This window comes from Carcharhinus amblyrhynchos, chromosome 3 (genome assembly GCF_965287045.1).
Source record: "Carcharhinus amblyrhynchos chromosome 3, sCarAmb.v2.hapA, whole genome shotgun sequence".
NCBI lineage: Eukaryota > Metazoa > Chordata > Chondrichthyes > Carcharhiniformes > Carcharhinidae > Carcharhinus > Carcharhinus amblyrhynchos.
The window spans coordinates 109269161-109279430 of record NC_137326.1 but is presented as its reverse complement, the minus strand read 5'-3'; the positions used below and the strand labels follow the sequence as shown (position 1 = coordinate 109279430).

Here is a 10270-nt window from a genome sequence, read left to right as displayed (position 1 = left end):
TATGTACTCAACCCACCTTCAACTGCTTCGTCATAGAATCATAGAAACCGTACTGTGCAGAAAGAGTCCATTTGGCCCATTGAGTCTGCACTAACCACAATCTTACCCAGGCCCTAATCCATATCCCTATATATTTATTTTTGATAAGCGAGGGGATTAAGGGTCATGGGGAGAGGGCGGGAAAGTGGAACTGAGCCACGACAGATCAGCCATGATCTTATTGAATGGCGGGGCAGGCTCGAAGGGCTAGATGGCCTACTCCTGCTCCTATTTCTTATGTTCTTATATTTACCCACTAATTCCTCTAACTGACACAGCTCAAGACACTAAGGGGCAATTTTAGTATGGCCAATCAACCTAACCCACACATCTTTGGACTGTGGGAGGAAACTGGAACACCTGGAGGAAACCCACTTAGACACGAGGAGAATGTGCAATCTCTGTGTTTGGCCTCATGATTTTTTTAAAAACTCTGGTTAGGTCATCCTTTGCCTTCCAGTTGGAACCTAGACCAGGAAACTGAAATTTCCCATTCCCTGTGGACTATTGTACATTCAACCTCCAAATAAGAACATAAGAAAGAAAATAAGAAAATAAATGAACTCATAGCACAGAAATTAAAAAAAATCATTAAATGTTTGGAAGAGTTGGGATATGTAAAAAAACTTCATGTAGCTAATTGTTGGGGAAAGGGTCCAAGTCACGTTACGGGGAACAAGTTTTACTCGATAACCCCCCAATTTTTATTTAAAGCAGGTTCTACAAGTCCGGCAAGAATCAAAAATTCAACTGGTAAATTTGAAAGATTTATTAACCATTAAAAGGTAGATGGGCAACAAGTTAGAAAAATAAAAGAACAATGATTCACTTGACAATAAACAGCAGAAATTAACAGTAATCAACAGTATTAACAAAAAGAGAGGATTAACTTTAACAACTCAAAGCTTTCCTCAGTGTAGTTTTTAAAAGATATTCCATAGCAGTTCAAAACGGCTTCTGACCATACTGGTTGTCAAATAGGAGGCAGAGAGTGGGGGTCAATGGGTGCTGTTCGGATTGGCGGTTGGTGACTAGTGGAGTGCCTCAGGGGTCGGTGCTGGGGCCTCAGCTATTTACCATTTATATAGATGATCTGGAGGAGGGAACCGAGTGTATGGTGTCGAAATTTGCTGATGACACCAAGATTGGTGGAACGGCAAATTGTGCGGAGGGTGTGGAGAGTCTGCAGAAGGATCTAGATAGGCTGGGCGAATGGGCCAGCAACTGGCAAATGGAATTTAATGTTGGCAAGTGCGAGGTGGTCCACTTTGGTAGGAATAATGGTCAGAAGGATTATTACTTACGTGGAGAAAAACTGCAGCAGGCAACAGTGCAGAGGGACCTCGGGGTCCTTGTGCATGAGTCGCAAAAGCCCAGCTTGCAGGTGCAGCAGGTGGTCAGGAAGGCAAATGGGATGCTGGCCTTCATAGCGAGGGGGATTGAATATAAAAGTAGGGAGGTCTTGCTGTGGCTGTATAGGGCATTGGTGAGGCCGCAGCTGGAGTACTGTGTGCAGTTTTGGGCGCCGTACTTACGCAAGGCTATTTTGGCCTTGGAGGGAGTGCAGAGGAGGTTTACTAGGCTGATACCGGAGTTGAGGGGTTTGAGCTATGAGGAGAGGCTGAATAAACTAGGCTTGTACTCGTTAGAGTTTAGAAGAATGAGGGGAGATCTCATTGAGACATACAAAATGATGAATGGGATGGATAGGATAGAGGTGGAGAGACTCTTCCCGCTCAGAAAGGACAGTAGGTCTAGGGGGCACAGCCTCAAGATAAAGGGGGAGCGGTTTAGAACGGAGTTGAGGAGGAACTTCTTCACTCAAAGGGTGGTGAATCTCTGGAATTCTCTGCCTGTTGAAGTGGTGGAGGCTACCTCGCTAAATATTTTAAAGACACGGGTTGATGGGTTTTTGATGAGAGAGGTGATTAAGGGTTATGGGAAGAGGGCGGGAATGTGGAACTGAGCCACGACAGATCAGCCATGATCTTATTGAGTGGCGGGGCAGGCTCGAGGGGCCAGATGGCCTACTCCTGCTCCTATTTCTTATGTTCTTATACTGGTTTACTTTGATGATAGCAAATCGAGTCAGAACACAAAAACGGAAAGCACGTTAAAACTTGATTTTGAAACAGCATCAGGAGGCAAAATCTGTGTTGAGATTGGGAATATGGTCGGTTCTCGCAGCTTTCATCTTTCCGTGTTCCTTAGTTACAGTGATATTAATTGGTATTGTTGTTAATCTCCCTTCCATGTGATGATGGTAACAGAACTCGATGTAATTTCGGAATATCAGAGTGTACTTTTACCTCCAGATTATTGAGAGTCGTCAGAAATCCCATCCTTGCCCACGTTAAACTAGCATTGAAATTAGAAACATGATGGTAAATACGGCCAGGCACAACTTGACGGAAACCTGAATAAAGTAGGTGGGTTCCCTCCTCACAGAGACATTGGTGCGTGGAATTATAATCTCACCATTTTGAAGAAAGAACAATCAATATTGCCTACCACCCGATCACTGGGAATTCTCGATCCACATGTTTAGCGCGGAAGAGATGAAAGAAAACAGGCCCGAATCCCAGAGCTACTGTCTGATAAAACCAATGTTTCCGGAACATTGTGCTGAATCTAAACGAGAGCCGCAGAACAAAACATAAAACTGGCATCGTGGAGTTTTTCTTTGTCTATCTCACGGATTGTAATAAATAAGAAGACCTTTCAGACTTTTGTGAAATGTAATTTAACACATAACAGCGATTAGGACGCATGTTACAAACTTCATATTTCTTTCACTTGCAGTTCACCATCTGTTCAGTTGTTACATAAATAATTTTTATAAATATCTCTCTTTTATAAACATATAAATAGTTTAAACATAAATACATTTATGCAGAAATGAAATGATCAATTTATAGTCGTGACAATTTACAGGGGCATTAGTTCCTACAACAATTTCCTTGGCGTGTTTCTTTCCAGACTCGTACCAGGAGTAATGGCATCATTTTCTTCTTAAACGGTATTTTTTGGGAGACGATGAGAAGCAGAAGAAATTTCCGGAGCCCATCACCAACACGTTGTCCTGTGAATTGAAATATATTGTCAGAGAGGCAGGGAGCAAGTATCCAACACAAACTCTGGCCCAATTTTAACGCTGTGTATGTGAATGGGGCTCTAAAACCAATGTATCCAAGCCCTGTCTGAATGAAAATAGCCGGGAAATTTACATTCTGAATTACACCCAGATACAATTTACATGCTATATTTCAGAAATGTAACTATTTCGAAATAGTCGAGACCTGTGTCAATGCGAGTAAAACGCTTTATGTAATCACAGTTTGAGTAATTTGAATCTGGACAAATCCTGAATTTCTTCCCCTTGAATGTGGCTGCAGCTGCTGTTTCCATGTAGCAGACATCAAGAGCGAATCAATGACACAATCAGCGGCAACAGGAGAAAGTTCCTCATGCATGAGTTAAATTGCCATCGATAAAGGCAAAATACTGCGGATGCTGGAATCTGCAACAAAAACAGAAACATGCTGGAAAATCTTAGTAGGTGTGGCAGTATCTGTGGAGAGAGAACAGAGCCGACGAAACGATGGCTCTATTCTCTCTCCACAGATGCTGTCAGATCTGCTGAGATTTTTCAGTATTTTCTGTTTAAATTACCAGCAAAATGAATCAAGCAAATTCTATGCAGCGGGTACTCACTGTCGCTAGGTGTCGTAGATCTAACAGCCCAGACCGCTCATTGCTCCTATTCTGTCCAGTTTGCGTCCGAAACAGCCCTTGGACGACCCTTTCTTCTTGATTCCTCGGAACTTCCTTGGGTTGTTGTTGTCGTTGAAAAGCCGAGCCCAGGAGCTCTTTGGTCTTGCGTCGAAGCTGAGGTCCCGTGAAAACCGGACCTTGGGATTCAAAGCTCCGGGCTCGTCTGTTTCTCTTGAGGAAAAATTCTCAGAAAATTCCTCACCTAATAAATGTGCAATATCCTGTAAAAAGAAGCGGAAATAGACACTCTCAGCACATCGGAATATAAGGAAAGTAGCTCAATGTCATTGTTTCCCATCAGAAACCTGATCAACGATCTCCAGAAATGTACTTCAACCTGGTATTTTTCAGGCCATCCTATTTATACCCGAGTTTATCATCAAATATTAGGAATGAATCGTGAGATTATATAATATCAACTAAACTGAATGCACTGTATTAATCAATACATCGTTTCAATGTGAAGAAATCCAAAAGCGCACCTGTTTCATGTAAATTCTAAATGGAGTTTTGTTTTGTAAATATAACGTTTACCAATTGCAATAGCACAAAACATGCAAAATATTAGCTTCACTGATATTCAGATTTGAAAGGCAGCAAAGCGGTCCGATAATTTTCACAGTTACTTATTTTAGCTGGATTATTGATATGGAGCTAGGTTGCGCTAAACCATGCAACGCTCCTCATTGCGGATTGCCCATGTCGACTATCCCAACAATTCACATCAACTTACTCGCTGTGAGCGAAGCAGGGGGTTTGCATCCGCCCTTGTGGTCAAGAGAGCAAGGAATAGTCCAAAAAGCAAAATCCAAAAGATGCTCATTCTCGTTTGATAAAGTGGCCAAATGTGCATCTAGATACAATGAAATGAAAGTTGGTTAGAGTTCTCTCTGCTGCCTCGAGAGCAAGAGTCCTCTGCTGCTTTCCCGGCTGCTTTTCAATCATTTTATAACGTGGAATGACGTCAGCGGGCGTCTTTTTTGGAACTTGCTAAGCTGAATCAGAGGAAGGAAAGTCCAGCCTTCTGCCTTTATTGCTTTACATCAGCATTGTTTCCTGCCGCTTCACTGCAAATCTCTGCTTTAAAAAGTACAAAAAATACAGTGGGTCTATAAGTAAAATTATTAAATGTTGGCATTCACCCAGGGAAAACATTGACTTTATAATAGGAATAAAGAATGGGCAGATAGCTTGACAAATGACTTACTCAGATAGAAAACCACACGATGCACGGATAGAATTTTATTTTAATTGTGTTTTTCTCCCCATCCCACAGCAAGCAATACTCACTCCACCTACATAAAGCAGAAGTTCCTAATTTGTAGATACATATCTATACTGAGTGTCTCATATCTATATGCTGCTATGACTCAGTTGCAGTGAGAACAATGTGGAAGATCTGCACGATACAAATCTGGTTCCAGCTTATTTGTTTATTATCCAGGGATATTTGGTGCAATCTCTATTCTTTCTACAACTACCATTAAAACAGTCACGTAATTCAGTGATGGCCTTAAATACCATAGTAAGTGTACTTTATTTTAGTTATAAGATTAATCCTTTGACGTCTATTGATGTATGTATGTAACACTTTGAACTCAGATTTACAGTTTAGATGTGAAAGCACTCGGAGAGCAGAATGGGTGCACAACTACCGGAGAAAAACGTAAATATCTGCACTTTTCACAAAAATTAACAACGTACACAATCAGCAACTTAGCTCAATAGTTCATAAGTACAAATGTATTATTCCACATTGAAATCTCCAACGAATAAAGCCGAAGTAATCCACCATATGGTGAAGATTGTCTGTTTTAATGAAAGAATTCGCTTTATTCGTTGACTTCAGTGAAATCTGCAAATCTTAGCTTTTGAGAAGACAAAACTGAACAATTCTGTTTCATACCACTTTGGGAAAGTGAAATATTAGAGAGCAAACATGCAGATATTTTTAATACGTGTTGTCAGAGATAAGCTAAAATGATGCAGCACTGCAACTCCCTGTGTCAGTTAAAGCTATGCTTAGGGGTAATCTGATGTAGTGTTTGGGTAATTTCTTTGCTTCAGTTCCGACAGAACAACTGTGAGAACTGGGAACTGGTGTTGCAATCTCTATATAAATTACCTCGCTTATTCGATAGTTTTGATGATTCAGGATATTCTTGGGGGGAATGTTTATGTTTTGTTTTAAAAACCCGCAGGAACTCCGAATTGATTGTGCGAAAGGGCTATAACTGCTCTGTCTTTAGTTAGTATTTTGTATGTGTGTGTGTGCTTGCACGGTGGGAGAGAGTGTTCGGGCGGTGTGAGATCCAATCTGCAACCCGTAGACAACCTAGCCCACCCACACCCCCGAACTCCCCCGCACACTAGCCTTGGCAATCTTTGGATCAGGGTGGACCGTTTCAATTTTGTGGGCGTAGGGCTTTGGGAAGGGCTGTCTCATTGCAGATACCTCACTGGATTGAGGCTGACCGGACACCAACATTACTCCCTAGGAATAACTTGTCTGGAGGTATCTGATGCAGCCTAGCTTCTGGTTGAAACGGCGATGATGGAAGCATTTTCCATGTTAGAAATTGCAGAAACATTTGAGAGGCGAATGAACGCGTGACTAGATTGTCATTACGGGTTCAATCCAATTTCCGCAAACAATCGGTAAAAATGATCACGTTGACATTGTAGCTGGGATAATCAGGTGTGAACAAAAACACATTTCACACAAACATTCTACAAACTCTACTTGTACAACTCTTAAAATATTTGCGTCGTTTTCAACACGTTAGATCAAGATTTTCTATGCATTTGTAATGCTTCATCTGCATTGGATTCCTATGTTGGGGGTCCATTGCAGTTTGCAGTTAAGTACTAAGCAATTGCAGACTTTACAATTTCTGACTGGTTTTCATTTTCACTTGCTTTTATTTGTTGCCTTTCCTGTATCATTGTTTTAGCAATTGCTTTCCCCGACTTTAAATTCATTACCACTGAAACTATAATCCATTGGTCATCTCCAGGCTTGCAATCCATCACAGCCTCCATAACAGGCAGACTTCGTATCACAAAGCTCTGTTCCCTGTTCTTTCCATTCAGTGTACTTCATTCACTCTAGTTTGGAGATCCTGGTTGCAGAAGAGGTGATTCTTTGAGGAATATCTCCTTTCAGTCTTAACTGCCCTCACTCTGACCTCTTGTCCTCTGCCTCCTACAGTGCTCCACTGAAACTCAACAGCATTTCATTTTTTCATTGAGAACTTTACAGCCTTCCAGACCTAACACTGAGGTTAATCGTTTCAGACCTTAACTTTTGCCCCCATTTTCTTTCACTTTTCTTTGCCTTAATTGGTTTGACTCACTTTTTTTTGCTTTTGGACATGTACGTTCCTTTGGAAACATCTTTAATTTCTTGTCCCATTCCCACTCCATTTGGCTCTGCCTTACCCTCCCTTTTGCCATTTAATCACTCCTCTCTTCCACCCTATCACAACACCCCCTCCCCTTTGTTGTTCTTCCATCTATTCTCTACCTTTCGATTGCTTAAAACCTATCACAACACCAACTTTTCCCAGTTTTGATGTAAGGTTACCGAGCTGAAACATTAACTCTATTTCTTTCTCCACAGCTGCTGTCAGACCTGCTGAGTATTTCTAGCATTTCCTGCAGTTATTTCTGTTCCCTGCATTCTACTTTGCTTCTGTGTCATTTCCTATCCCTTGCACCTATCAGTTCTTCCAGTGCAATTGTCTTTACAAATCACTCCTGCAATCTCCAACATCTGCCCTCCATTCGTCTGACTCTGGCCTGGCTTGCAGTTTTCACAATTAGTGGCAAAACCTTTAGCTGCCTACGCTTCGAAACCATCTTCCTCAAATCTTTTTGCTTTGTTACTTCGCTGTTCATCTTCAAAAGTCATCTCAGAACTAACTTCTTCAATTGCGTTTTCCATCACTGCGGCATACTGCGTCTTTTTTTAATTCTTGTTTGCCTCTCGGAGTCTTACAGAAAATGCAGATCTCCACTCTAATACCAGTGGGTGGGTGATGCTTGACAACAGGGAACTGTGACAAACGCGGTCGCCTTTTCCCTTCAAACTTTGGAGTGGATAATGTCTCACGTCTGATTAAAATGTTTATTCCCTCAAACACGGCAATGCAAAAAAAACTTACCTCCGATATTATGATTAAACTGTGAGATGTCTTAGGGATAGCACCGGCAACTATCATCTGATATATAAGTATGCATGTGTTCACTGAAAGACGGGAGTGTCACGTACAATGCGGAATTCTTTTTGAGAATCAAGGCACGGTAGTCAGTAGAGTCTCCGCCACGTTGCATGCAGAAAATCTAAAGAATTCGGTGCTTTAAAGACATTTCGATAAGCCCACTGCGTTTGAAAATAAGGCATATGTAAGAAAAATATAGCGTATCACTTTTTTCATTTTATGCTTATGTTTTATTACCAATTAATCATTTTTACGCATGATATTTCTTTCTCGTTGGTTTTCTCGTTTTTTTGTTTTCTCTCGCCAGCACATAATAGAAATAGTTATCGAGAGTGAATATTATTTAATTGGTTTGCAAAGAAGCAGAATATCATCTCCGCTTCGAATACACTCATTGTGGACGCTGGGAGGTCATATCGTGCTCGAATGGCACAAGCAAAGAAAGGAAGTTGTCATTGCAAAATTTAGTTCACGCCGAATTGAAAAAATTGCATGCATTTCTCCATGTGAAGCTTCAGATGATCCTTGTACATAGATGTGGTTCTAAAGTGTACATTTGGTTGAATTGCTTCGTTCCTTTTTTTCCTTATTTTCGTGGTTACATACCGGAGGTAATGCGTTTAGAACCCTTGCCCACACATACTTAAGCTCTGAAGAACAAATTAAAACATCCATGTATTTTCTTATTAAATTCAGACAAATCCTCCATTGAATGGTTCGATTATACTGTAGGACAACATAACCAACACTCTCTTGGGCTCCAATGAGCTTCCATTGTATATCATATGCAGTCGACATCTGCTAAACCTGAGAAACTGCCCCGGTGTTGCGGTTTATTCACTTTTACCAACTTCACCAAATCATACAAACCTGAATGGGAATAGCCCTGACAACAAGCTGTAGATCATGGCTTAATTTAGTTTCCTATATTTTTAAAATTAATTACAAATTCAACGTTGTTTATTCCGACAGCAACTGCATCTTAAACGCGCACATAATATTTAAAAAATAATGTTTCTATTCATAACTTTTTGCATAGTTTCAGATTGCGAAGGCAGAAGTTTGATACTTATCATCCATTTGTTCACGCCTTACGGCAAAGTAAAAACACCACAATTTCAGTTACATTGCAGCCAGGCAGTAAGGTGGATTATGATGGTTTGACAGATTACGTATGCGTGCACTATCGAGTAGCAATCTGAATTAAACATAAAGATTCTGGAGTGTTGGCATTGACAGTACATGTACGCATTTCCAACAGTTGCACAGAGGAGCTGTCCTGGTTAATCTATCTACGGTATGACGGACCCGATTATTAATGTAACCATTACTTGAGGAAATTTTCACACTGTCGACTCGTAGTGTACATGTACGTATCTGTGTATTAGGGTATTTAAATCAGAAGGGACTCTGGGAACATCAAAAACTTACATACATCGTCCATTCCCATGACGACCTCGCGGTATTGTTACCATTTTGAAGTATAATTATTTCGCAGTTTTTACACAGCAGAATAATAATAAGCGATGTCACCTTCTAAAAGCATTTCCAAATCAAAGCATTTTCAAAGGAGCCGATTTGTTTAAATAGAATAGAAAACTGACTAGGTTAGGAATTTTGGTATGGAACTGGTATCGAATAGTACAGATAATGTTGGCAGCATACTATGGTTCCAGGAACAAATTGTGACCGCGTTCATATTCGGATTATTTGGAGCGAGGAGAATTGGTGCTTGGCGGGAATTGGCGGGGCGGCTTTCCTTTTGATATTTAACTATCTCTAAAAATAATGGAGGAAATCGCTGCAAACGTATAAAGGAAGGCAGACTGATGTCAGCTTTGTTGTGTTTTCCTGTGTCATTCGTCATTTCTAAATCATTAATTAATTTTAATGCAGACGCTTCCTGTGGTCGGTGGCTTTGTTGAGTGTCTGAGTAGTTGCTGTCCAAGGTGGCGACAGTGATGGATAAGCGGTCAAAAGTGGCGAGCAGCAAGCAACATTCCACACTTTAAGCGGTCTGTGAAGATGGATTCTGCAGGGGAGCGGTGAAGTGCACATTGCTATAAGGCACTGCACGTTTTGGGTGAAAGGGACGGCGGTTTTGCAGGACTGGAGGGCTGCACCAGGTCCTGGAGCCACTGAGTAGCAACAGGAGGGAGAAAGAACACATCCCCCACCATGCACCACGCCAGGCCCTCTGGCTTCCGGCGGAAGATGACCCGGAAGTAGTTTCC

At 41.2% G+C, this 10270-nt stretch overlaps 1 protein-coding gene across 1 annotated transcript; it reads right to left on the bottom strand.

The window, feature by feature from the left end:
- Positions 1–2243: 2243 nt before the first annotated feature.
- On the bottom strand, positions 2244–4718 carry LOC145341485 (C-type natriuretic peptide 2-like). The gene is made up of 3 exons (XM_080186454.1): positions 4547–4718; positions 3754–4034; positions 2244–3121 (listed from the first exon to the last, which is right to left on the bottom strand). The coding sequence occupies exons 1-2, from the start codon at positions 4664–4666 to the stop codon at positions 3774–3776; spliced, it is 381 nt and encodes a 126-aa protein (XP_080042580.1). The 5' UTR covers positions 4667–4718; the 3' UTR covers positions 2244–3121; positions 3754–3773.
- Positions 4719–10270: the final 5552 nt, after the last annotated feature.